Source organism: Lampetra planeri, chromosome 5 (assembly GCF_965212315.1).
Source record: "Lampetra planeri chromosome 5, kcLamPlan1.2.h2, whole genome shotgun sequence".
NCBI classification, from domain to species: domain Eukaryota; kingdom Metazoa; phylum Chordata; class Hyperoartia; order Petromyzontiformes; family Petromyzontidae; genus Lampetra; species Lampetra planeri.
Window position 1 is genome coordinate 22,577,912 of NC_136111.1, and position 27,540 is coordinate 22,605,451.

The 27,540-nt window shown below is 47.2% G+C and overlaps 2 protein-coding genes across 2 annotated transcripts; both read right to left on the reverse strand.

Moving 5' to 3' along the window:
* Window positions 1-674: 674 nt before the first annotated feature.
* On the reverse strand, window positions 675-9,784 carry LOC144718593 (hairy/enhancer-of-split related with YRPW motif protein 1-like). Its single transcript, XM_078593966.1, has 5 exons — window positions 9,774-9,784; window positions 7,910-7,985; window positions 6,453-6,548; window positions 4,113-4,224; window positions 675-2,853 (listed from the first exon to the last, which is right to left on the reverse strand). The coding sequence occupies exons 1-5, from the start codon at window positions 9,782-9,784 to the stop codon at window positions 2,363-2,365; spliced, it is 786 nt and encodes a 261-aa protein (XP_078450092.1). The 3' UTR covers window positions 675-2,362.
* Window positions 9,785-10,523: 739 nt separating this feature from the next.
* MRPS28 (mitochondrial ribosomal protein S28) lies at window positions 10,524-19,071 on the reverse strand. The gene is made up of 3 exons (XM_078595029.1): window positions 18,644-19,071; window positions 16,491-16,654; window positions 10,524-11,676 (listed from the first exon to the last, which is right to left on the reverse strand). Exons 1-3 carry the CDS (start codon window positions 18,902-18,904, stop codon window positions 11,511-11,513), a joined length of 591 nt encoding a protein of 196 aa, XP_078451155.1. The 5' UTR covers window positions 18,905-19,071; the 3' UTR covers window positions 10,524-11,510.
* Window positions 19,072-27,540: the final 8,469 nt, after the last annotated feature.

The following is a 27,540-nucleotide window of genomic DNA, read 5'->3' on the forward strand; positions in this document are numbered from 1 at the left end:
GCCTCCCCACTTCGTCTCGGTCACTGGGTGTTGTTGACCATACTTCACCACGCCGGTCAGTAAGGATTGGTGGAGTTTCGGGCCCAGAACCTGCTCGATTAACACGATTGGCTATGTACAGTGCATAAGAAGTGCAGATACTGTATATCCCTTGCTACTGAAGGTGGCAGTGGTCGAAAATCGAACGCGCTGCGTTTGTAGCCTGCAGGATGCTTAATTCGCTGCGTCATCTCTCCACCCCACGTTTTCTTAATTAAAATATATGAAGATACAGCGTTAAATTGCTATGTAAACTATAGAAGATAACGCTTGGTAATTTAATACGTGAATATAAATATTACTTTAACCCAGCAATGCCCTCCGATGTGCGAGCGAGCAGCATTATACTGTCAGCAGAGGGCGCACGTAGGCAATCATTAAAGCCCTCTTTGAACGCAATGGTGGGACAGGCAGTGGCCGACTGGGTTCATGGAATGAACTCCGTGAACTGTGCATGCAGCTCAATCTCACACAGAGCCGCAGCACCTCAGCGGTTTATCCACTTGCACAAAACTGATAAAAGTTAAATTAAGATTGTGCTTGTGAGATTTTCACCTGGTTATACAAAATAAACTTGAAACTCGATTGTGACCGGATCCACTAAACCACGTACAGAATTCAGATGTGCAGATATGGAAGGCCTTATATCTTTATTTCACTTATGTACAATAATAATATACGCCAATATATGCCGAGGAGATAAATACGTACACTTGTTCATGTAAATTATTCACTGTTGGCCACAAGCACAAAACACGCAACCGCTCACAACAGCACACATGTTTGAAAAACTGTGGACTAAAATACTGACAGTGGAAATTTTGAATTACGGTGCAATGAGCCACAGGGAAGGGATGCAGCCCTCCAACAGTTTGTTGCTGACACCGCTTCTGGCGCAAGAACCAACACCAGAATGAGCTCTCGAGAGCCAATAGAGAGGGTATTTGGCCTATTCTTCCACGCTGGCCAGACCTCTTGGAAGAGGTGGGGGTACCCACATTTTACCCCACCACACGTGGCGACCTGCCGGTTGAATAATTGTGATGAGCCCATTCATGCTGTTGGGTGCTCAGAAGCGGGGGTGGGGGGAGGGATTTTAGAGACCTTTCCCGTTGTTTCAACTTCCCTCGCCCTGAGATTGTGTTGCACCAGCCACCTCTGGGTTGCAACTCCAGTGGGCTCACCATTACACCACGGCAACATTCCTCGATACTTGATCATGTAAAATGAAATGTTCTAACAACAATATTGCATATAAGCTTTCAATACACATTGACGATTTAACGTAGAGATTTGTGGGCTGTTTTTGTCATATACACAATCAGCTATAGGAACCCGGTAGGCGTCAATACAAGCATTGTAGGACATTTATATGACTATACATTTTAGTTAATACACAAGGCAAACGTCACTATTAGTCATGTGAATGCATTTCAAATGCTTGCGATGATATACTTTTTAAAAAATTATTATAATTACAATGTGGATTTATATCGTGTCTCTAAATGCCACCCCATCTCAAGACGCTGTACAGAAACAGTAAAAAAGAAAACTACGACACAATGGAATAATACCTAACCATTGGATATCCCTTATTCCAACTGAGGCCAGTTTACCCAAGGTGGCCCTAAAACCACTTAAAACAAACAACAAAAGACACTCAAAAATGAGCAGAGCTGGTGAATGTGCTGGTAGAAAGCCCTTTCCCACGTGCATGAGGATGTAATGCTCAAATATCTGCACAAATGGGTTGACCAACACACTTGCTTTACCGCTATATTCTGAGCATCTTGAAGCCTCGCATATTTTAAAGTCTCATACATCTACTTGATCGATCCACCTTTGGCTCCACAAGAGTTAATAACATATGCCCAATATGAGTTTTAGACAGAAAAACACAGTCCAGTCATGCCCATTGGATCCGTCCTCCCATCATGCCCTGCATGTCACGTGAAATCACCGTGCTGCTTGGATAATGCGCACAGCCTTGTTTGAAACCACCGACTCGAAATAGTCAAAATCACTGCTATACTATTTTGGACATCAGCAGCGATAACAGCAGCAGCATCAGCAGCAGGGCAGTGACTTGGGTTTGTCATCATTTACAGAAAGCGTGAGAAATGCTTTATCTACTTGAACCACTTGCGGCTCACCTCCAAAGCGCTGGGACTAGGAGTACGCACGACCGCGCCTAACCATTCACCGCGTGAATCTGGCCCCGCATTGCCATGCGGCTGTAAAACCACAAGGTGAAGGTGCAGTCCTGTCTTTGCTTGCAGTGGGTCGAACTTGCCGGCCTCCCGCCCTCCCACGGCGTCTTGGCTCAGGACGCGAAGTGTTTGAGCGCCGCTTCGCCGGGCAGCAGCAGCAGCTGCTGCTGCTGCGGCAACGTGGGCACGGGGCCGTGGGGCGCGGTGTGGGGGTGCAACTCCGTGGGGGCCGCCGGCGACACCCACGGCAGCCCCTGGGGGAGCAGCATGAGGCCCCAGCAGTGCAAGGGTGGCGCCATGGATGACGACGACGATGGCGTCGACGACGACGATGAGTGCACGCAGGAGGACGGGAAGGAGGAGGTGGATGAGGAGGGCGTGCCGCTCATGCGGGGAGGCCCGGCGGGCCCGGCGCAGGGCAGGCGCGACGCGAGGCCGTGCAGGTGGGCGATGAGGCGGCTCCGCAGGGGGTGCTCGCAGGCCGGGTCTCCTCCACTCGCGGGGCTGGTCATGCTCAGGTAGCGCGCCACCTCGCCCAGGCACTCCCTGAAGCCCATGCTGCGGTAGAAGTCCAAGGCCAGGGAAGTGTCGTGCAGGTAACCGCCTGTAACGGCCGATTAATAAATTCACGAACGCAAGTCTTGGAAGTATTGCCTTGCAAATCGAATTCCAAGCATGCATTTCTCCGTGAATCTTTATGCACTTTCGAGTTTTTCTTTACGTAAAGTAATATTTGAAAATTCTACGAAATTGAACAAAATATCACAATTCCAACACTTTTCTGGCAAATCCATGCCGAGTTCTGCATGAGGGGCGAATCGTGGATATTGAACTCATCGCACGCACTGGAGGTAAATATGGCTTTACTCTACTGATGATATCTAACAAGGATAAACCCAGTATACAATCGTTGCATCGTCCTATTGCTGTCGAAAATAATATGGCCACAATCTTCTTGGTTCTTTCGGTAAAGTCACGTAGAAGTTCTACGTGACTTTACCGAAAGAACCAAGAAGATGAATCCCTGCAGTCACGAAAGCTTTAAATCGAAATATGGCCACAAGTTTGACACCTGGTGGACTATAACAAGGATGTGCCCATTATCCATGCACTTTTGTGACGTCTTGTGGCATGCTGGGAAAACCATGCTCATGGTCCACAATTATAGCAAATTCTGTTTTGTAAATGAGCATTGTGTGTATTATAATTATTACTCTAATTTGTTTGCAGATTGTATGTACGTCTCTGGTGAAATTGTCGCCATAATAATTTACATCTGTAAGGCGCATATCATCCATACATCCCAACGCACGCCGCGTATAGAAATCAGGAAATAAACAGAACCAGGGTCAAGGACCAGAACGAGGGAGTGCAGGCCAATTTAAAGCGGCGAGTTTTCAAAACACAACTTAAACATCTCTAACGACTCTGATTGTCTCATCACCAAAGGCAAAGCATCCAATAGTCTGGAAGCTGCACTGGCAAAAGCCCAATCACCCAAGTAAATGACCCATGCAGTGCGAGAATAGATTAACCGCAGGCCTCAGTTTCTCACTGCGGGCCACTGGCGGCCCGTGATGGCCTTTAGCGTGCACCCTGGCCCGCCGACAATACACAAATGGTGAAAACATCCCCCACCATCATCATCATCACCGTGCCGATGTCAAACCCAACAATGGTTTCAAATGTGTGGGCAGCCCTCACACTGCTGACATCTTATCGGCGACAGTGGCCAGGCTCCGATCATTAGTGAAGAACGCTGTAATAATACTGGATGGGTGCGCCGGGCGACAAAAATATTTCCCGTGCCGCCGTCCCGGATGGAGGCGGCCCGAGCGAAGCCCCTAGAGGGGCAGTGTTTACCGGCTGCTGCCCCGCACGAGTGCAGTTCCTTGAGGTGGTCCACAGTCATCTGCAGGATTTCGGCTTTCTCCAGCTTGCCGCGCTCCTGCGTCGTTACCCCGGCACCGGACGCCTGTGGCACACGAGGAGTTGGCCGATATTTTTTTGGTCGATTGATTGCAATCGTTTAAACTTGTTGAGATCCCCGTTTTATCGCACGTCTCTCTCTCTCTTAGTTTTTTGTTTGTTAGAGGAAGACCTGTGATACACTGAGTACATCAAACAGCAGGACGGATACGCACTATTCGTAGAGGAACTCACGTTGGGATTGTTGGGAGGCGTGTAGAGGTTTTGAAATTAATTCGTGTTTGTGATTTCTCACTGTTATTTTACTGGGGTGTCTATAAACGGATCGCCCTGTGCGTTAACCTCGGGTTTTACCCGGGAACATCCCACTGAGTCTCATGGCTCTTCTTCAGGAGGGTCCTGCCACGCTTTCGCAATAGAATACGATGGTTGCTATGTACACAGTAATCACGATTGAGTCATTTACAAGTAGATGTCCACATTTGGCTAAAAATGTGGACTGCACCGGCACGCAATGGCCGAATCTTGCTAATTATAGCCGTGGCACCTTTAATGTCCAATGTGAAGCAGACGGCCCCCTTCCCCCACTGTCGGCGGCTTTGCTCTGTAACCCCGCATCGCATCGACCGACAAAGGTTTTGCGCGTGTGTAAAGGTGTTTTTGGGCGAAGATGCGCCATTCCCATGCAGTTAGCCGGTAGTACCGGCCACATGCCAATAGGGGGCAGAAGAGGGGCTGGGCCCCAGTGCTAAGAGACGATGGTCCATAGGGCCCAACGGTTACCCCTATGGAACGGCATGTCCAGAGGTACAGACCCCAGACCCCAGGAGGGAGCTGGGGGATGACATCATCCCCAGGTCCTTCTGGAAGGTTCATGAAGGAAGGTGTGACTGGGGCGGAGCGAGCCACGGCCCTGCATAAAAGCAGGAACCCTGAACGGTCCCGGCAGTCGTCGTTCACCCGAAGATTGAAGAGCCTCCAGAAGAGAAGAGCCCAAGGGCAGAGCCGTACCCCTGGCTAGGGTCGGCTCGAGCTTATACCCGTGAAGACCCAAGCTTCATCCAAGACGGAGTGAGGTTAGCCAGTGAGAGGCGTGTTAGTCCAGAGGGGCTCCCTCCTTAGTGTATCGGGTGTGAGGGGCCGTTACCCCTCTGTGTTAAGGATTTATTGTTAAATAAATTCCGTGTTGCCTCAAGAAACTCTCCTCTAGTTATATAAGATCTTGTCTCTTGGACTTCCCTTTACTCGATACAGTAAATTTGGCTGTGACGGTCCCACCTGTGTTGCCTCCGAAACGTCCTGATTTAATTGATTTATTTTCATTTATTATTATTTTACTTCTATTTTTTACCTACGTGACTTCATCGAAAAACATAAGAGTATCAATCCTTGCAGTCACGAAAGCTTCAAATCTAGAATCTCCTCTAGTTATTTAACCTGGCTGGTCCGGATGTTTTGTGACCCCCTCCCATTGAATTCTCTAACACGTATTATTTTAGCAAACAATGTTTCTTTAAAACAGAAACGACGAATGTGCAAAGGAAAAACAAGTTAGGGGTCAATTAATTGGGCGGGTCACAAGACATCTGGGCCACGCTGTACAGTACATTATATCGTGGACCATATCGCGAACCGCTACTGACTGCGCTCCTTCAAAGGAAGAATCGCGATACAAGACAAACTCTCTCCTTGAAGCCCTCTAGTCGTGGCTAGCAGACCTCCACATTAATATCTAGCCCCTGAACGTATCGCTGCTGCCATCATGCGTAGGACTGGCATGGCATGAGTGCACCATTCAATCAGAGGAGGGGGGGGGCAATATAAATCAGTGGGGTATCAATAAATGGATCGCCCTGTATTTATTATTAATCTTGAGTTGTTGTTGTTCACAGCAAGGCCGTAATTATAAATATGCTCTTAATGTCCCCCCAAATATATTGCTATAAAATAGATTTCTGTTTATATGATTGTGGTGATGGTTGTACTTTATTAATCCCTAATCTCTGCCATTACATACAATGAAACAAGAAAAGGTAAAAAAAAGAGAAAAACAGAGCAATGTAATACAATAAACTATTCGACATTATTGTAAAAAATAAATAAAAAGTCCATCCCATGTGTTAGTGAAATTTGTAATATTTTGGCAGGAAATGGCAGGAAATTCGTTTTCAAATTTCGATTATTTTTTTTCTGGGGGGGGACCCCCAGAACCCCCTGGAGGATTTGGTCCCACCCCAATGTTGACTCCATAGTTACGGCCTTGGTTCACAGCACCTGCTGTTGCTGCTGTAGGAAGGCCGTGGGCTGCAGGAGATGGTGCAGCTCCGACAGGCAGTTGTTGATGCGATCCCGGCGGCGTTTCTCGATGACCTGCCGGGGAACACGCGCCACGTCTCACGGGCTCCGAACGGGCCGCCCTCTTAGACCATCCACTGCTGGATGAGGGCCTTCCCCAACCCCCCCCCCCGCCGCCGCATGGCTCGTGGCGATTGTTTAACTCGCCAGGTCATTTACTTGTCCTGTTATGTATCCAGCAGCAAACCGCAGCTACACCCCAAGGGGGCGTCCATAAATGACGTCACGCGATTTTGGACGATTTTTGACCCCCCCCTCGTCGTCACACGGAGTGACAAAAAGTCAGACCCTCCCCTAAAATATGACGTCACAAAGCTCTGCCCCCCCCCCAAATAAAACATGCTTCAAATCGCTTTAAACTATTGTCATTGTAGTGCGTATTTAATGTGGCGCTGCACTCTGATGTTGTAGGAGAAAACATTTATTAAAAAGTAGATTTAATTAAGTAGAACGTGTTGTCTATATTTATTTAAAGTTGCGCATTTTGATGTGACGTCACATTTCTCAACCCCCCCTCCCCCTTGTCACACATCGTCACACATCGTCACAAATATCTGACCCCCCCCCCCCCCCCCCTAGGTGCGTGAGGTCATTTATGGACGGCCCCAAGAAAAACATTTGTTTTTGCTCCGACCGAGATGCTCGGAGAGGGAAAGTACTGACACCACCGTGAGACGTTGGGAGCGCCTCAACATTTCGCCCCTCCGGTTGTCCGCTCACACTTTGAGTGTGGCAACTCGTGACATCAACTCTTACGCATGTGCACGCACAGCCCTTGTGTCAATCCACTGCTGGACAAGGGCATCTCCGCACCATGCGATTTTTGGCCTTCACCATGCTGGTCAGTGCGGGGGGGGGGGGCTAAGGCGAGGGAGCATAGGAACAGAGTGGTATTGTGGCTTTTGTTGCACTGCCCTCTGCTGCCCATAACAAAGCCTCCACAGTTGCCGATGTCACCAGTTTCATGCATGGTGGTCGACCAATCCAAGCACCGTCCAGACTCAATCCTGCTTACTTTTCAATATCCAATGAGATTGGACACATTCCGGGTGACCATATGCCACATGTCGTGTTATTGCAAGGCCCGCGGGCCACTGGTGGACCCCGACGGCCTTTAGCCCGGCCCCTGACGTGCGGCCCCCGACAATACACAAATGTAAAACCACCCCCCCCCCCCCCACATCATCATCGTGCTGTCAAACGTCAGTGGTTTAAAATGTGTGTGCGCGCCCTCACACTGATAATGTCTTATCGGCGAAAGTGCCCCCCCCCCAACCCCCTCTGAAAATGAGTGAAGAACCACTATATTATTGGGACAACTTCTCTCCACCCTCCATCCCCGAACGACCCCCTCCGCACCCGTCCTACGCGCTCACCCCACGCCGCTGCTTGCGAGCTATCGCTTGGAAGGCGGCGCTGGGAGAGAGGCACCGCGACTGCGGGTGGCCTGCCCTGCAGCACAGGGAGAGAGGCACGAAGGGCAAGAGGGCGCCCTGGTTAGTCGGCCGCACACCGCAGGGGCAAGGCACTCGACAGAGGCGGCGGTGTGACCAGCCGCTCACTGAAGATCCCAGCAGCAACGGCGCTCTTCGTCCGCACGCATTGTCCAGCGTGGTGGTGAAGCGTGGCCAATCCCTGTCACCGATAGGACTTGGAAAGGCATCCATCCAGGAGTGGATTGACAAAGGGGCTGTAGGTATATATATTTTTCCGCTATGGGTTACAGATGTTATTACAAGACAATGCTTATTTGGTTAATCCGTACTGCTGATGAGACAGCTAATGTCGAAACCGGCCCCGAGTTTGCTTGTATCAAACCAATGATGCTGAAACCTCCCGCCCCCCCAGAATGCTATGTAGCTGATGGGATCTGTAAAACAAATAAAAAGTAAATTGTTTCTAGATTTGAAGCTTTCGTGACTGCAAGGAATCATACTCTTTGTTTTTTTTTGGTTTGTAATGTAAATTTGGATTGTGAGAAAAATAAATAAATAATTCTCATCATTCCCATATCTGTCCCTCCAGATAAAAACAAATCAAAGCAATTTTTTATATCTCATTGAACCACACGGCCTTATGGGAGTGCATCATTTTCAGCAGGAATGTTTCACTCAAAACCGGCAACACTCTGGACAGGTTTCGACATCCAACGTCTCGTCTGTGAGAGAAAGAGCTTTACAGCTCATCGGATTCCTCCGGTAATAAATACAACATTCTGATTCCGATTCGGATGGATAGCACGCCGCCATGCGGGCCTCTATGAGTATCGCCAAACTTCTGACATTGACCATAACTCCTGCCACACATTAAAGATCCCCCGCATAGCCTTTTAACATTGCCCGAGCACAAGTGCTGTTAGCGAGCACCTATTAATGCCGACACTACACAAGAGGGAGTGGGTGGCTAAGCACCACGCCCGGCGGCCTTTGTCTCCCCAATGGCGATGTTTACACTCTGCTCACACACACATACCGGATTATATGACGCATCTCTAACGTTGGATTTGAAACACAGGCGAGGAAAGTGCGCCTTCTAATCCGGAGCAAAGTTACATATAACGAGACGCGGAGCCTATTTGACAATGACAAAGCCATGCACAATCCACTGCTGGATTAGAGGCATTGTATGGCAGTGCGGGTCGGCGGGGTTATATCACCATACTTCACCACACCAGTCAGAGCGGTGATGAAGGTGGAGAGAGGGGGCCGTGAAATTGGCAGCATAGAAGTACAACATGTTGCTGCATTGCCCTCCGCTGTGCGCGACGTAACGCAGCAGCAGCAGCAGCCTATAATACCTATCCCATGCAGGCTCCCATGCAACCGCTAAGCAGGTTGGAGCCTGCTTCGCCTCCGACATGTGATGAGGTCGGACGCACTCCGACCAATGTGGTCACAGGCAACGATGCACGCAGCAAACATCACCCATCAAGGACTGTGCATGTCCAACTCCGCTTGAGAAGCGTGGGTTAAGCAATGTCGCGGGGGGGGGGGGGTCAGTACCCCCCCAACCCCCCCCCCCCAGCTGAAGGCTAAGCCATCCGAAGGTATTTTCTTCTTAAAACGTTGGTACAGCCTCTACTCACACGTGGGTTGAGAGCTGGAGCAGAATAATGACAAAATCATTCCACATCGTTAATCATTCGGTTTAGTGTTGAATAACATTGACATTCGTCACCTTCCCCCCCCTCCCCTTTAAACAAGGTCACGCTACAGGGCTATGTGGAGGTGTGACGCTTACCTGCTCCTCATGCTGCCACTGCTCCTGTGGGCAGCCCCCCCTTTGAGCTGACAATCCACAGGGCAGCGACCCGCTTCATACACTGCCTTCATGCTCCCGGCTCCCAAACTTCACCAACAATCTTACAGAATGCCCGTCTCTCTGCTCTCCTGCCTGCTCCGCCCTGCCAGCGCGCGCGCGCGGGTGTGTGTGGCGTTAAATCACGCTCCTGCACCTAACACAACTTTTTTCACGGTTTTTGGGTGGGCTCCAGCCCACCCCCTGGGACAATTCTGAATAATCGTCGTGCACACAGAGGGAGGGAAGAGAGGCGGTTCCAGCATGTATTATGCGGATGTTCCCAATCGCCAGCATAGCCAAGCAGTGGCTGACGCATGCTACTACCCCCGGCAGCATAGCTGCAAACAGCAGTACACCAGATTGAAATACAAACGCAATCACCCAAATGTATTTTCACGTTGACAATGTGCAATTTATATTAGACTTAGTACAAAAAAAAGATAATTAATATTTACGTCACTTTTAGAGCCAATGAGCAAATCAGCCTGGATGTGTGTGTGATCTAAACAGGTATCAGAAGCTAAGCAGATTTGAGCCTGGACAGCGTCTTGGGATGGGCGATCACCAATCGTGAAGTACGGTCAAATAAACTGCACACACAGCGTGGCCTAGGGAGGCACTCACCCAGCAGCAGCAGTGGACAGACAAAAGCGCTGAATCTCCAAGCACCGTACGTACACAGCATAATAGTTTTTTTTTGTTAAACAAGTCATTTTTATTTTTGCTTACAACAGCACTTAAGTAGACTCGAAATTAACCCGTAGGCTTTCGCAGACAATATAATTCAACCAGCAACATCAAGCCTTGCGATGCTGGTTGTGATCACTAAGCGAAATGTCATACCCAATTGTAAATGTTATGGGTTTGCTCTCCGGCACACACCGACATGCTGAAGTAGTAACATACTGGCAGGTTCTGTTCAAGTGACAAACCTTACCGATTGGCTGTGTCAGATGGAGCTGGGTATACGATACATTTACACGTTTTAATAAAAAACCTCAGAATTTCACCGCTGCTTATTTTATATGAAGCTGTGCATGTGACTGTTGATTGCATAACAATTCCAATGCCACTTTTACAAGTAGAATGAACCAGTTTAATGCAATCTATTTGATTAACCAGTTCATGCAAAGCTGGATACAATTACTTAAATATGGACAGGTATAACCTACTGCATAAAGGTAGCTAATCTTTTAGAATGCTTTAGTGAAAACGCCATCATTCTTGAATGTAAGGGAGCTTTTGTCTACATCACCAGCTGTTCGCATCATGCTTTGGTTTACACACAAATATGAAGACTGTGCAGTACACTATTACATAGAGATGACTTTACTTAAAGTTTTATTTTGCAATTGGAACTGACCTTCAACACATGTTGCTTCAAAACAACTCAATAACAATGACATTTCTTTGTCTAATATGTTGCAGCTGTACAAAATCTATAACTGTAAAAAACAGAAAATATTCAGTCCATCGACAAGGTCCATTTGTGTCTTCGGTACGGTCTTCTCAACATCTCCGTGGGTGAGGCAAGCAGCGCGCCAGGCAGGTGGGCAGCGAGTCCCCCCCCCACTCTGCAGGCTACCTCGACAGCCCCCAGGGTCAGCAGACGTACAGACACACGCACGGACGGATGGATGGACGGACGGATGGACGGACAGACGCACGCACGGCTGATCACGCCGCCTCCCCCTTGCTCTCTTGCGGGTCGCGGGACTCAACGAGCCCCAGCAATGCGGCGTCGGCTTCCAGGAGCGTCGTGTCCGTCTTGGCACCGAGGAACCGTGCCGTCATCTCCAGGTCGATGAGCCGGAGACGGACCCGCGCGCCACGTTGGTATTTCCTGAGACACAGAGGGAACGCCCGATGAAATTAATGGGCGCGCAATGATGCATCGGTTAATCCATTAAAAGTTGATTCGTACGCTCAAGGGGCACGCATAGAACCATAGCGAGAAACGACGATCAATGTAAAATGTATCCTAGGTTAATGGCATGAACAAAAGTGTACAAACGAGGCAGAAAAAAAGAGAAAATGTAAACGAGATGATACAAATTTGAATAGAATCCCGACCCTCGATTTGTTTAAGGAGCGAATTATTCAACGCCTAAATTTGCATTGGAGAACCGATTCATCCAAGTCACCCAGGGGCAATTGTTATTTTATTAGAATTCAGGGCAAATGTTATGTATAAATTATAGCATTTTCAATCTATTGCTGTTTGGAAATATTACAAACTATTCGAACACACTTATAATTTATTAGCAATCCAGACCGAGGTGATTATTAATTGCATGCCATGGTGTTTTGTTTCTGTACAATGATGACCACCACACAAAGATTTTTTATTTATTTTAAGTTTCACAATGCACAGACACGGTCCGCTGAGTTCCCCAAGCTAAAGCTGCATAAAGAATGATTTAAATTTTCATTAAACCATATCAATTGGGATTTACAATCCATCCCATACTTTCCAGCAAATGGCAAACTTAAGCCCTGACAATAAAATCCCGTCGGGTATGATGCATGTGGGTAGATATACCGATGGCCTCCTGAGCAGAATTAATTTAACACCGCGTACGTCGACTCTCAATCACCTGACGCTGCACAACTCTCTGTTCCGCTCATTCGCAGTCTGATCAGGTCTGCCCCAGTATCCAGCTAAATGCTACCGATGGTTCTCTCCCAGTGTTATCGTGGGGAAGCAGCAGCAGCAGCCCCGCACTAGCGCAAGTGACAGGTGCTCACTCGAACACCCGTGATTGTCACGATCGTGTTTCCAGGCTGGCAGGGTGGAGTTCGAACTCTGGCATTAAGGCGATAAAATATACCTGGCCGAGGACCACTCACAGCGCCCGTTAAAATATTAGAATCAGAATATTTATATATACTGGAGGAATCCGATAGGCTATAAAGCTCTTTTTCGCATATATCCAGTAGGGGCCGGTCAGAAAGCTACTACAACAAATAATACAAAACACCATAGGAATGCGAAGTATAGAAAAGAAAAGCAAACACACACAATGTGTTTTTATTTTACCAAAGCCCACTGAGCTATTAGCTTCTTTTTCAGAAGCGATCTGGCCACTAATGATAGCTCAACGAAGTGGCTCATCATGTAAAAAAGGTGTCAGTTTTGTTGCCAGATAAAAGGGTAAAAAACCAATTATCATATTTTTTACTGGCAAATGAGGTTCCAATGGTGTAAATGCTTCACCCCGAGCTCTCATACTCTGATGGTGCATTGTCTTTGAGTTGTGCGCCTTTTGGCGTCATCTGGTCCAACACCATGTGAGACTAGGCTCTAAGGAAAGCTGTATCGGGTGTGGACCAATCAACTTCAAGGACAGTGCATACATTATCAGCGTTATGTTTTTTGTTTGCATTATGACTGCAGGTATTGTGGTCTATGCAAACATGACTCCTTGTAAAAAAGGTGTCAGTTTTGTTGCCAGATAAAAGGGTAAAAAACCAATTATCATGTAAAACCGTTCAGAGAAACTCTGAAGATGAAACATTTATAACGCTCCTCAACCAGACTGCTGTGATTTTGCTGCATACAACGGCATTTCCACTTAAAATAATTTGAATATTAAAAAAAAAATATGCCACTTAATAAATGTAAAAGCGCTTCACGGGGTCTAACTTTACCAAGCAAGTACGCACGCACTTAACGCGGACGCGAAAATGATGATGAATGTGAATGGGCCCCCTTAAACACTTTGATATTAAAATGCCTGGCAAGGGTAAAAGTTCACCCAAGGCTAATGTGCTTTGGACGAGGCGCTTTGATCCCATGGAAGCTGCAGTCGGGCACGGACGTCACGCAGCCCCGGCCGCCCACTCCACGCCAAAAACCTTGGCTACCTCTTTGTTTCTGTTCTTTCACGACTCAATGTGCCGGCTGCACTCTCCGCGCCGAACAAAGCTGCCAGGCGTGCGCTAAGAGCGGGCGCAGTGTGGGAAATGTGGAGGTGGTACAGAGCCAGCGTTGTGTGCGCACAGTCGCAGGCAGGAAGGCTGGGATAATTATAGATAAAAAAAACCATTGACTCATTTTGTACAAAAGACTCATAAAAAATCAACCCCAACTGCAGTGTAACACACAATGTGCATTTTCATGCTTTAATTAAACCAACCAATTCTGCTAGAGTGGAATGTATTTTTCATACATTACAAAAATGTTAATTACCGACGATGAATGTATAATAGAAACATCTACATCTGAAATCCTATTTATACACTTACTGGATAGCAATAAACGTCAAAATATTTTAACGCTATTTAACGTATACTACACGTCCAAATTATTCAAGTGTAATTTAAATTTATCATGCTACGGAATTTGGGACTCGAGGATTGAAAGTGACAGAGTTTGACGATATCTTAAAAGTATTTTTTTTATATTAAAACTTAATTAAGGATAATTACAAACAATTACAGGGGTAAGTGTGATGTGGAAGCTTTTATAATAACCCACAGGCCTAGTACGCACAAACATAAAGCAAATAAAGACGATTTCTCTAATTAGCAAAGATTCATTTTGAGTAGACAAAATATATTCATGCGATTACACACAGTGTGAGGCAAGTCACCACCTGAAACTGCATGGGTTCTGTCATTTTATTTCCTAAACATGCATGCCATAATTATCAAATTCCAGAAACATGATATCTTTGTCGGTAGGGAAAATACTGGCTGGTTGACTAGGAGTGTATCGCAGAAGTTAGCGCAATGCACTTTGCACCCGACAAAACTGTGTTTTACTCCTAGCCACGGCCAACATCAAAGGGCGAGTGATTTCCTAACCAGTCCTGAGCCCTCTTAACCAATCCTCAATAAGCAGCGTGGTGAAATACGGTCAAACAAGCCATAGGACCCACACAGCGTCAGAAGGTCTTCATTCAGCAATAGATTGAGAAATGGTTGTTAATTAATACATTAAAAAAAACTTCGTGCATGCCTTCCCCCATTCATCATGTAAAAAAAAACCTAGCCTTTCTGAAAGAAAAAAACCCACCCTTATATCAGAACAGCTAGGAGGCAGACCTTTGTTTTCTCACCTGCAACTACCCAAAGACACCATGATCAAAGCCAAGACGGGAACACAAGGGTATCATTCCAGTGAGGTCCGAGACCTCTTTTCTTTTATTCTCTGCCTCCCTAAGATCTAAAAAGGACCAATGCTACTGCTTCAGGAGGAACAAGTCAAAACACGCTCTGTTCGTAGCGCCGGGCGTGATCGCGTTAAAAACAAGGACCCCTCTTGATCGGAGCTTCAAACCGCCACACTTCTTGCGGGTAGAGGGCGTCATTCAGTAGCAAGCGTCTGCATCCTGCTCAGACGTGAAGCCTGTAAGGCCTCACCAACAGCCAAATTCTCTCACATGAGAGGCACAGAAAAAATACAGTTGTGTACTGAGGGTGCAACAATTGAGTTCCCAGACTTGATAATAATTTTGGAAACTGCATCGGATGGTAGATCCCCTCATGAGTATAGCCATGACATGAACCCATTATATGCAACATACATGAAAATAAATGAATAATTATTGCACACATGATTCAATGGGCATAATTGTGAAATAAAGAATCGATAATGAGGCAATGCATCGTTTCACCTCTATTACATATTGCACTCCTCAGAAACCTTACAGAGCCTTTCCAACTCTTTTTAAATTAAATAATTATTTTTGCTGTTCCTTATTCTATGCATATTTACATGTTACATATTTACATCAAATTATAGCACCCACCCACCAAATTTACCACCTCTCACCCTACTCTGATTAATAAAATATGATTACAGTACCATCATTCATCTGTCCTTCAGGGACATCTTTGACCTCTAAAACACAAGGTACGATAAAACATTTTTACTGCAAACTATCTGTAAACTCAATGGTTGGGCATGTGTACAAAATGTAACCAACTTTGTGTTATCCAGTCGTGCGATTATAAGTGTAAAAGGCAGCAGTGACTCAATTCATATTTAAGATTAGCCAAAACATTGAACTCAACAAAAATATTCCAAATCATACGAATCTAACGAGCACTGGCCAATTGTAGTTTTACAGGCAATAGAACTAATAATCTCTATGCTTTAAATGCCTGCTGTGATAAATCAATACAGTGGCATGCCCGGGAAAATGAGTACAATTAAGTTATATAAATCAAGGCAACTGAGACACTTCAGTGTTATCTCTCTACTTCCAGAAAGAACAGCGTGTATTGTTAACAAAGGCTGCCATTGTATTCACTCTTGATTTCAACTAAGTACCGGTTATATCTCAACCAGCATAAAACTAAAACACTATTAATTGGGCACGTAACAATTTATCAATTAAAACATATATTTGCACTCCCAATACACGTGTCAAATCGTGCATGTGGCAGCCAATTATTTGTGATTTATGAAAACGATGTGCATATGCTCCAATTAGGCTTAATGGAACAAATGGAACTGTATGCCTGAGACAGTGCAAATTAAAGTGGCCAAAAAATAACCGATTCTTCAAACCGCAACCCCCACACCCAACAGTGTTGGGGTTGCGGTTTGAAGAATCAATTATTGGGGGAATAGTTACACGCTCTTGCTACATGCACTTGTTTATGAAATGCCCGGGGTTGTGCTCCGAGCAGCAGCATGGGACTCACTCTCCGTCCACGGCGGGGCGCTGACACACGCAGTGGAACTTCCCCCCAAAGTCGATGTACAGCTCATTCTCCACCACGTGGAAGATGCGTCCCAGAACGAACTTGTCCTTGGCAGGGCCGAGCTGCATGAGCGGGGACTTGCGCAGCATCTCGGCAAACGTCTCCTGCACTCGCCCGACGCGCAGTTCGTGAAAGTAAATGGAAAAAACGTTGCGTTACACCCGCACATCTATGTTCAAATTGCAAACAGAAATATGGCTTTATTAATTTGGCTCTCTCAGCAAATACCATATTAGTACACAAATGTATTCTAAAATAATTTGTATTAATTATTTTCCAGTTACCAACCCAAGCTGTAACATAGAAACACAACTAAATATTAATAAACCTAAACTAATTAGGAAGCATTGAAAAGAGAATGTGTTTCCAGCATAAACAGCGTGAATTAATAACATCCTGTCGCCCAGACATTAAACATTGCCAACAGCGAACTTAATGAAACCAATGTTGAATGTAATTTCTATTTTACATTAATTTACTCACAAGAAAGCTCAGTGCAGCTCATGTTACATTAACAGAAATTACTTTAAGTAACATGTTATTGTGGCTGGAAATATAACCAAGTCGTGACTTTCTGGAAAATATATTTTACATATGCAGACAGCAGCAACGGTATAATTTACTGTGCACTTTAGAGGTATAGTAAAGGGAATATCCACATTATCAAAACATTATTCGATGTAGGACAATACAAATTTGAGGGTTTAAACAAAAACATTTCTAGAATAGTGTTCATGTGATCCGTTAAATGTAGATTAGTCACTTTAAAGCCTCGGAATTTCCCTGTGTATTATAATAATTATAATATTTTACAGGGATTAGTCGATCCACCGCTGCATGAGGGCCTTCTCTGGCGTGTCAGGCATGGGGATTGTATGACCATACATCACCACAATGGTCAATGCGGCTTGGTGAATGGATGTCTCAGACCAGTTCAGGCATCGCTGCACTCATGTTAAGCGGACAGAAATCGAACGCCAATATTGTGTAGAGCGCAGTGCGCTAACCACTCCACCCCCTGCAGGTACCAATTTGAAAATGCAATAAGTCTTATTGGTGCAGACAGTGCCATCTACTGCTTCGTAAAGTTTACACCGGTACGTATTGGGAAGTGACCTCGGTATCTTGAACTTCATTCAATCTTTCAGTATGCGCGAACCCACGCAGTCACTATGCACAGATCTCATCGCAAAGCAACCTCGTGCCCTTCACCAGCATTGGATCTCAATAAAGCCCGACTTTGCTGATGAGACGTTGAATGTCGAAACCAGTCATACCTGTCAACCCATACGGTCTACCCGTATTCTTGTACAGGAAAATAGAGTTTTCAGGTCCATACGGCGTACAGCAGTTTCAATATGGGCACAAGTTTGTGTTGTCTGTTTGTGTTTCTCCCGTGTGATCGGACTTTGTAGGATGAACGCTGAGATTCACGAGGGCCACGGGGTGACCAATAAGGTCTGAATTTGTCTGTAACGAGGTAGGGCACTGATAAGGGGATGACAGCTATGAAACCTGCGCCAAGAGCTTGCTTGTGTTGAACCAATGCTGCTGAAATGACGCACTCTCATTAGGCCGTGTGGTCGCCGTGCAAATTAATTGTATGTTTCTTCCAACTTATTTTTGTTAACTTGAGGCTTTCGTGACTGCAGGAATCCATACTCTTTGGTTCTTTCGGTAAAGCCACGTAGGTAGAAAATAAAATAAAAACATAAAAACCTACGTGACTTTACCGAAAGAAACAAAGAGTATTATATTTGTTACTCGTATTTTACCACAGCGACGCGAATGATTATCTGGTGAATTAAAAGTCTCCCCAGAACTCGAAAAAGCTCAGCAGAGGCCGGGCCCCGGGTGAGTGACCGCCGAGCAGGTGGCCGAGGGGCAGCGTGGTGAGGGCAGCGTGGTGTGGGCAGTACACCAACATTGTATGATCGACACCGCATTTAGATGCCCCCTGCGAGTATGCGCTCCCCCTGGACCAGCGTGGTGAAGTATGGTCAAACAACCCCCGCGACCAACGTACAGACGGGGGCCGTCATCCAGCAGATTGATTTCGAAGCGGGGTCTGAGCGTGAACTTGCTCGAGTCACCTTGTCCTTGCCGGGGGTCTGCCGCGAGTGTCTGTCCCACGCCGCCGCGAAGCCAGGCTGCACGGCCCCTGCTGCTGCCCCTGCTGCTGCCGCCTCGTCTCCTCCGCTAGCCGCCAGGCCGCTCTCTCGGCGCCTCGCCCCGAGCCCGGGGAGACCGCGGGGCTGCCTCAACCTCGCCCCGGCGCCGCACGCCCAGCGCGGAGCCGCCTTCCCCGCCGCCACAGACATCATCCTCATCCCTATCACCGCAGACATCGACATCGCCGCCGGCTTAACAGATACCTGTGAGGGGAAAGCGCTGTTAGCGAGCGCCACAAATCAACCACCACCACCAACAAGCGAGCACGCAAGGTCGCTTCACTGCACGCCGTGGGATGCCGCGTCTATAAAGGAGACGCGGTGCAAGTGGCGGCCATGTTAGGTAAGGAAGCCCCCCCCTACCCCCCCCCCTATCCCCTCCCTACCCCCCCCCCTATCCCCTCCCTACCCCCCCCCTATCCCCTCCCTACCCCCCCATCCCCCCCCCATCCCCCCATCCCCCCCCCATCCCCCCTCCACCCCCCCCCTCCACCCCCCCTCCATCCCCCCCCTCCACCCCCCCTCCATCCCCCCACCCCTCTATCCCCCCCACCCCACCTGGATGCTGCGTGTCTTGGGCGGCTGTGCTGAGACGGCGCCGCCGCCGTGGAGGGGTGGGGGGTGGGTGGAGGGGTGGAGGGGTGGGGGGATGGAGGGGGTGGGGCGTGGAGGGGTGGAGGGGGTGGAGGGGTGGGGAGTGGAGGGGTGGGGAGTTGAGGGGTGGAGGGGGTGGAGGGGGTGGAGGGGGTGGAGGGGTGGGGGGTGGAGGGGGTGGGGGGGGTGGAGGGGTGGGGAGATTTGAGGGGTGGAGGGAGTGGAGGGGTGGAGCGGTGGGGGGGGGGAGAGGTGGGGAGTGGAGGGGTGGGGGGTAGAGGGGTGGAGAGGTGGGGGGGTTGAGGGGGTGGAGGGGGTGGGGGGGGTAGGGGGTGGAGGGAGTGGGGGGGTGGAGCGGTGGGGGGGTGGAGGGGGTGGAGGGGGTGGGGGGGTAGGGGGTGGAGGGAGTGGGGGGGTGGAGCGGTGGGGGGGGTGGAGGGGGTGGAGGGGGGTGGGGGGGTAGGGGGTGGAGGGAGTGGGGGGGTGGAGCGGTGGGGGGGTGGAGGGGGTGGGAGGTGGTGGAGGGGGTGGAGGCTTGAGGGGTCGCTGCGAGCCGCTGGGACGGCGGCGGCGGCTCTACCCCCTCCCCCCCCGAGTAAGATGGCCGCGTTTGACGCCTCCACGTCCACGCGCAGGGCAGGGTGGCGTGCCACAGTCGTCGTCACCCAGTCAGCGGGACTTAATATTTACATGAGAGACAACGTTTTGGGCAATGGCCCTTCTTCACGGCACACGATTCGAGGGAAAGGAGGGGAGGAATATGAGCGGCAGAAAATCGATTATCGCAGGAAACTAGCGACGAGTCGATTATTTACAACTCAAATGTGATTTTGTTGTTGCTCAAATGCGCATTGAGGCGGTGCCCATCTACTTACACTCCGTGAGCCAGTGGTGGAAATTCCCCATTCCTATGGTGGCGGGCGAGTCTCTCCACAGGACAGCCGCTGTTGACTTTCCCACAAAGTGGTGCTCGTTTTACCGTTCCCGCAGGGATGATGGGCTGATTCATCCCCAGCATTAGAACTCGTAACCTTCAATCGTGCACCGCTCGCTCGACCAATGAACCACCTGACCATCAACTAACGCAGAATGGATGCAAATCAAATGATGCAAATACAAAAAAAAAGCATTCTCATTTTTGGCATCACGATTCAATAGTGATTCAAGAATCAACGATTGATGTCCTATTCATATTCTTTGGGTCTTTCGGTAAAGTCACGTCGATAGGTTGATTTCCTCTGTGTGGACAGATTCTGACACCGCTTACTGTGATCTTGGCAGGACGAGTATCTGGAGCCCGGGACACTGAGAATAAAACAATTCCAACACATATCCATTGCTGTCAACCTATATTCTTGTACAGGGAAATTGAGTTGTCAGGTCCATACGGCGTAAAGGCGTTTCAATACGGGCAATGGGGCATTGTAGGATGAACGATGATATTTCTAAGGGCACGGGGTGACTAATGTCTGAATTGGTCTATAATAAGGCAGGCACTGGTAAGGGGTTGACGGGTTTGCATATGTCATGTTTTATATGTTCGTGGGACCCTATTAAGTTTTGGGCCCTGCACAAATGTCCCCGCGTGTGTTCTACTACACAATCATTTGTTCCTCAAAAAAACCCTAAACAACTCCACGAGCACTGCTTTCATCACCACATTCACTACTGATGTCCTCACCACGCCATCCAGCATGCTGGGGAGCAATTGCTCGTGCTGGTTTAGGCGTGTGGCGTTCATGGGGGTTGACCATACTTCACCAGCCTGGTCAGTTTGGGTTGGTGCTGGGAGCACATTTGATCGAAACTAATCTTTTAAAAAAATGTACCAGGCAAGGCCCCCTGAGCTATATAGCTTTTTTCACAGCTCAACGAAGTGGCTTATCACGTGGACATTTATAGCAGCCAAATACGCTAAACGCATGTTGATTCTAAAGGTGGAGGGAAAAACCGGAGGATCTGGAGAAAAGCCGACCACCGGAGAGAGAGACACGCAAACTCCAAATATACAGCAGGCGTCAGGATCGGGATCGATCCCACGACCTCCTGTATACCAGGCGAGGTAGTTAACATAATGAGTGTGACTGGCGTAGGTGACGCTATCCAGTGTAGCTCCTCAAGTCTTCTGGAGCCCTGAGCTTCGTCATGTCACGGCAGCGCCCCGCTGAAGAGAATACCGCTGTAATACAATATACATTAACACGGACAAGGGTCTGTTTTTACCACCAATAAAAGAAAACAACATTTTGGTCCCATTACCCGATGAGTGGCCTGGACCAATTAATTATAACAGCATACTGTTGGCTTTTTATCGCTTGTGGTGTGTAAGAGCAAGCACAGTAATTTATGTGGTAGGTGTGCTTTCAAAACCCTGAAAGGCAGGCGAGGTCCTGATGACACAGGGTGGCAATTTTGCATCAGGGAATCGAGGAAAATACAGGGTGCAAACAGAGTATAACGAAAAAAAATGCACAAACCAACAGAGACCCAGCAGAAACACAATGACACCGTAATCACTCACTTATATAACCTCTGCAATTCACGAAAACTCACACATTTATCGGCACTTATTTCGTTGTATTCGTTTGGGGATATATTTTCAGTCTCTCACATACACGTCTGCCTATATACCCTTTAAAGTAATATGCCAGTTGATAGAAAGCCTCTGACATTTGGAGGACAGCACACCAAGCCGGACGCTTTTTGTGACTAAACATTCAATTTGTTTGGCTTTGTAACTGTATGTGACAAGTCCCCGGAGGAGTGATTGCTCTTGCATTGAAACCTTGTGCAACAGCTCCGCAGAAAGGGCAATATCTTGTGGAGCATAAATCTTAAGTGTGCAGCGTCTTGAATTTACAACAAGCATTAGCAGGCCAGACATACGCGTGGCTTGAAGGAGGATAGTGTTTTTGGGGTTAGAGATTTTCGGGCTAAGGGTTGGGATTCTGCAACAGTTTTTTTGTGGATTAAATGGAATTCTACATTCCAGCTTGGCCATAATATTAAGAAGCTAGTCGCTGTCCGCTCTGTACAAGTCAGCTGGAACAAATCACCTGGGATGCACCCGATCTCATCAAATTTCTTAAATTAAGCGGGGTTGGATAGTGCTTGGAGGGTTAACCACCGCCATGAACAAGCATGTTGCATTGGCTGCTTTGCGGCTGCGTGGTGGGCAGCAGAAAGCCGTGCAGCACGTTCCACTGTTGTACCGCTATGCACCTTACGACTGTTCTCAATGCCTTAACCAACCCGCTCTGATCGACGGGGTGAATTTTGATCAAATAACCCCCACAACCTACATGACGTGGGAGGGCTTCATGCAGCAGTGGATTAACAAGAATGGCTGGAGCTTACAGTCCACACGGCAATTGAATGTAATCTTGCAATTATTTATATGTGCATTGGCCAGTTGGAACAGAGGGGAATTGGGCTATGTATTTGCTCAATCGAACGTTTTACTGCATGAAAGGTAGGACTCTAGATCACAGATAAATTGTTAAAATCTAAGAAGAAATGTTTTGAAAAAAATGCTCCTTCTGAATTTAATTAAATGTAAAAAAGTGACAAAAAATAACAATTGGACTTTTAAGTGGGCATTTATTTAAGTATTTTTACTGCCGGAAATTGCAGCACTCAAAGACGTCGAAATTATTCAGGACATTTTATGTGCGTATTTTAAATTCTGAAACAAATTATGGAGGAATAAATATATTAATATACTTCTCCAAGTCAAAATTTGATCACAGATTAAAGTCTCGGCATACACAGAGAAAAAGATCCCCATTATAGTCTTTAACAGACTGTTGGGACAAGTGTTATTAGCAAGCACCGATGAAGGCTAGCATGTTACACTATGGAGTGGGTAGCCAACATCACACCCATTCCACACAGCACCAGGTACTCATTTAAGGTTAAGTTCACCTAGGGGAGGCCCAGGATTTGCTCAGATAATCTTTGCTGTAGTTGGCCGTGAGCGCAAATCAAACTCGGTTCACTGGGATCGTTACGCAGTCGCTAACCAGTGCGCCACCGCTCCTCACACACAAATACGTATACACACAGATGCTAATTATACATGCATATTGTGAATATGTGTAGTGACATCGCAGATGTCACTGTGTGGTGCCGGCCCTAGAGGGGCATGGCGTACGATGTACTCACATCGCAGACATCACGGATGTAACGACATCGTGGATGTCACTGGGTAATGCCGGCTCGAGCGAGGCATGTGTGCGATGTACTCACATCACGTGTGTAGCGACATCGTGAATGTCACTGTGTTATGCCGGCTCTAGCGAGGCACGGCGTGCGATGCGTTGCCATCGCGGACACCCCCTGGTGGGTGTGGTACCAGCCCTAGTGAGGGCTTGGTGAGTGCTGGGATAGCGCTCAGTGGCACCACGCGTGGCGTGCAGTGCTGACTCCGACAGGAGGGAGTGTGTGAGTGTCAGCCATGGGATGAGGTTACCCGAGGCCATGGCACTCTGGTTGACACTGGAAGACACGTGACCAGTAAGATCTACACAAGGGCCCCAGGTGAGGGCTTGGGGTGGTCACGTGTCAGGGTGAGATCCTACAGGAAGGGTCGAGAAACGACAAGAGGTTTCTCGAAGGTGGCCGTGGCCAAGAGCGGGGCCAGCCACGACCCGGGAGCATATAAACCGGGTCCCCACAGGGACCGGGGCTCAGCGTTGCTGTTGTCATCTGAAGATCTACGATCTACGTCCAAGAAGAAGTCACCAACACGTGGACGAGGACCCCAGCTAGGGTCCTGTCCGTTGTAGCTACTCCCAGTAACAAGCGTAGTTAGCCTGGTGGTCCACCACCAAAGGTTATAACCCCATTTGTGTTACGTGTTGGTGTTAATAAATATGTGTTGCCTCCAAGAAGTAAGTCTGCGACTAAGTTGAATCCACTACATTTGTACTAATCAATAAAATCGATACATATTGATGAGTAAATATATTCATTTCCATTTTAAGGAGACTATAAGCCATACTTTTAAATAAAAGGAGTACAGTTAACCTCAGTAATGGAGATTAATTAATCCTGTACATACATGCAGACATCTACATACAGTCACAGCCATTGTAAATCCACTGCTAGATTAAGGCCTCCCCACACCGTGTCAATTATATGGGGGATTGATCATACTTCAGTGCAGGTCGGTGTAGTGGGGACCTAGCGGCGGCTCAAATATCAGTCAGGCTCATAGTGCAGTGTGCAAACTGCTCATTACCACATACACGATACAGCACTCTGTATACAATGGTGTACATAGCTACTCACAAGCAGTCTACGCAATCACCAATACGTGAGTGATCATAGTTTCTGAGCATGCCATATACGGAACAATCTTTTTATATTAAAAAAATCATGAATGATTTAACGTTGTGTCCTTGTAGATCAATGTGCGTGGTCTACTGATGTACATCGGCTTTGAGCATTCTTTCTTATTAGATACAAGCCACTCATTAACTGCATCGGTCAATGCCACCCAGCTCAAACGCTTTTGCAATACAAATTTTTTTTATCAAATGTAAACAGGTCAGACAGCTTTAAACTTCATGAATAAAAAGCCAAGACATTATTTTGAATTGGTATACTGGGTATCAAAGAAAGTCGGTGCGACATGAGATATGATCTTGGGTACCACCTTGGTACAATGCTTGTACTTTTTCCAATTTCATTTTTCAAAGATTCATTGCTGAAATTTATTTGTAAAATAACACCCAGTGATGTGTAATTGCATGTCCCAGGCAGTTGACTGGTTGAACTTTATATACATTAATAATTCCAGAAAAAGTGCCCGCAACCCTTTAAATGTAACTTTGAGGATAATTGCATCGGAAATAAATCGCTACGGTTTAGAGATACGATTGAGATGGTGGAACAAGGACAAACCACACATTTCATCCACGTGACAAGCCAAAGCAGGGATCTTCGCAGCGTTGCCCAGATTCGGCTCGGGTCCCTTGAGGGTTTTTCACTTGAGGTCACTGCTCAGCACCTGTCGACAGCAACTCATCTCGAATGCACTTTTTATCGGGTCAAGGCTTTCTTTGCATTCCCTTTGAATGGCGCCTCGTGACAAGCCCCTGGATCTCACCAACGGCTGACAGCAGCAAGTTGTCAATAGGTAGGAATGCCTCATTATCACGCTGTGGATATCATCATTGTTTCACTGAGCCACGCGAGCCCGGAGAGGCCTGCTCTGAGGTCATCTTCGAGGCCGTAATGCTTGGCCCACAGGTTAACTATAAACAACAACCCTGCCGAGGTAAATGTAAGTGTTTAAACATATATATTTTCTCAAGGTTCTACGGATCTCTTATTTAGAACAATCAAAACTTTTCTCATTTGCACCAACACGATATATGTCTAATGTATTATCAATAGCACTTGCATGTTTTTAGTGGTTTGAAATCTTAATAATTGGTCTAAAAGTACGTGATATTTCAGTATGGTTTGGAATATATTGTAATGTCAATTGCAAATTAATGTTTCAGCAAGTATGTTAATTGGTTTTTTACCCTTTTATCTGGCAACAAAACTGACACCATTTTTACGAGGAGTCATGTTTGCATAGACCACAATACCTGCAGTCCAGGGGCTGTTTCTTCATTAGGGCGATTGGGCGACGCACCACCAATGTCATTCAACCACAGAGTCATGCTAGCCGTCACTGTGCCTCTGGATATAGTCCAATCAGCGTCATTTCACGTTCTGTGGAGTACCGCCTCTTTTTGGGCGATTTCACTCCGGCTGAGAATCGCCCCGAGAGGCCCCATAGACTTACATTCAAAGATGTTTTTTTTCGAAGGGCGGGCGCTGCAATGCATTCTCTATGGCTTCCGGGAGGGCTCGCACTAACGTGCTTACGTCATCATACGTAAGCACGTTTCATCCAACAATATAATTTGTCGCCACCTAGTGGAATATTTAATGAAATAAACTTGAGTGGATTGTATTAATAGTGAGTATAGAAACAAACAAGATGTATTGTAAGAGTCACTTTATTTTTCATTAATATTAAAGAAGTGAAGTTGCCTTTACATGCTTAAGCTGTTAATTTATCCATTGCATGGGTGGACCTTATCCTTATCAATCATCCAGACATTTGCCCCCCTGAGAGATTTTGCAGGAGCCGCCACTGCTGCAGTCATAATGCAAACAGAAAACATAACTCTGATCATTTATGCACTGTCCTTGAAGTTGATTGGTCCACACCCGAGACAGCTTTCCTTAGAGCCTAGTCTCACATGGGTTGGACCAGATGCAAACATGACTCCTCGTAAAAAAAGGTGTCAGTTTTGTTGCCAGATAAAAGGGTAAAAAACCAATTATCATATTTTTTTACTGGCAAATGAGGTACCAATGGAATGTTTCAGCAGTTAGCTTTCATACTGAACAACCTGCAGTTTGTTTGGAGGGAAAACTGGATTCCCGACTGCACACACGCACCACTGTGCAGTCGACGTGTTCTCTATTGGAGGTCTCTTTTTCTCCAGTGCTGCCCTCAGGATCTGGAACTCCCCTGGCTGTCATGTCTGACTGCATTCAAGGTCAGGCTTATAGACCTGCTTCTCTTTTGGTGACCAACTGTTTCCATCCATTAAATGTCTTATTTGGAGAAGTCCTACCTTCCCGAATATCCTCCTCCCCCCAACATCTTCCCCTTTAAAAGAACACCTCTCAAACTGGCCGGGTGGTTCAGGGGCGACAGCACTGAGTTGGTACCGATGGGAGCCTGGGTTCGAATCCGTGCAAACATCCATGATTAATAATACATCGTAGGATTTGCGAGAGTTTGGCTGATGATGGTCCATGACTAAGCAGAGTTCTCAATTGTAGCAAGTTGATGGTCTCAGCTTGGTCACCAATGACTGCAACACCCCCGCCCTCCAGCTCGGAGAGGGTAAAGTTTCCTTTTGACATGCGATGAATGCTCTCTGGAGGGTCTACAGAATGGCGGCTTAAGAGGCCGATTGAGTTAACGTTAGCAGCAGCTCCGTGTGATCATCTTGTCGGAGGTGCTCGGTGACACCCGGTGATGCACTACCATCGGCAGAGTCCTGATAGTACATTTGCTCGTCTGTAGCACAACTGGAATGCAATTTGGGAAAAGCGAAATAAATGTGATTACAATAAATACATACATTTACTTCTCTACCTTGCAACCTCGAAATATAAGCAAGTCTTTATGTTTATGCAGAGTGTCT

Coding starts and splice junctions, on each gene's coding strand:
- LOC144718593 (XM_078593966.1), bottom strand. Junction 6,549..7,909: donor CTCGCAAGCAGCGGCGTGGG/GTGAGCGCGTAG, acceptor GTTCCCCGGCAG/GTCATCGAGAAACGCCGCCG. Junction 4,225..6,452: donor TCCTACAGCAGCAACAGCAG/GTGCTGTGAACC, acceptor CGTGTGCCACAG/GCGTCCGGTGCCGGGGTAAC.
- MRPS28 (XM_078595029.1), bottom strand. CDS start 18,904: ATGTCGATGTCTGCGGTGATAGGGATGAGGATGATGTCTGTGGCGGCG. Junction 16,655..18,643: donor AGACCCCCGGCAAGGACAAG/GTGACTCGAGCA, acceptor GGGCGAGTGCAG/GAGACGTTTGCCGAGATGCT. Junction 11,677..16,490: donor CGCCCCGCCGTGGACGGAGA/GTGAGTCCCATG, acceptor TCTGTGTCTCAG/GAAATACCAACGTGGCGCGC.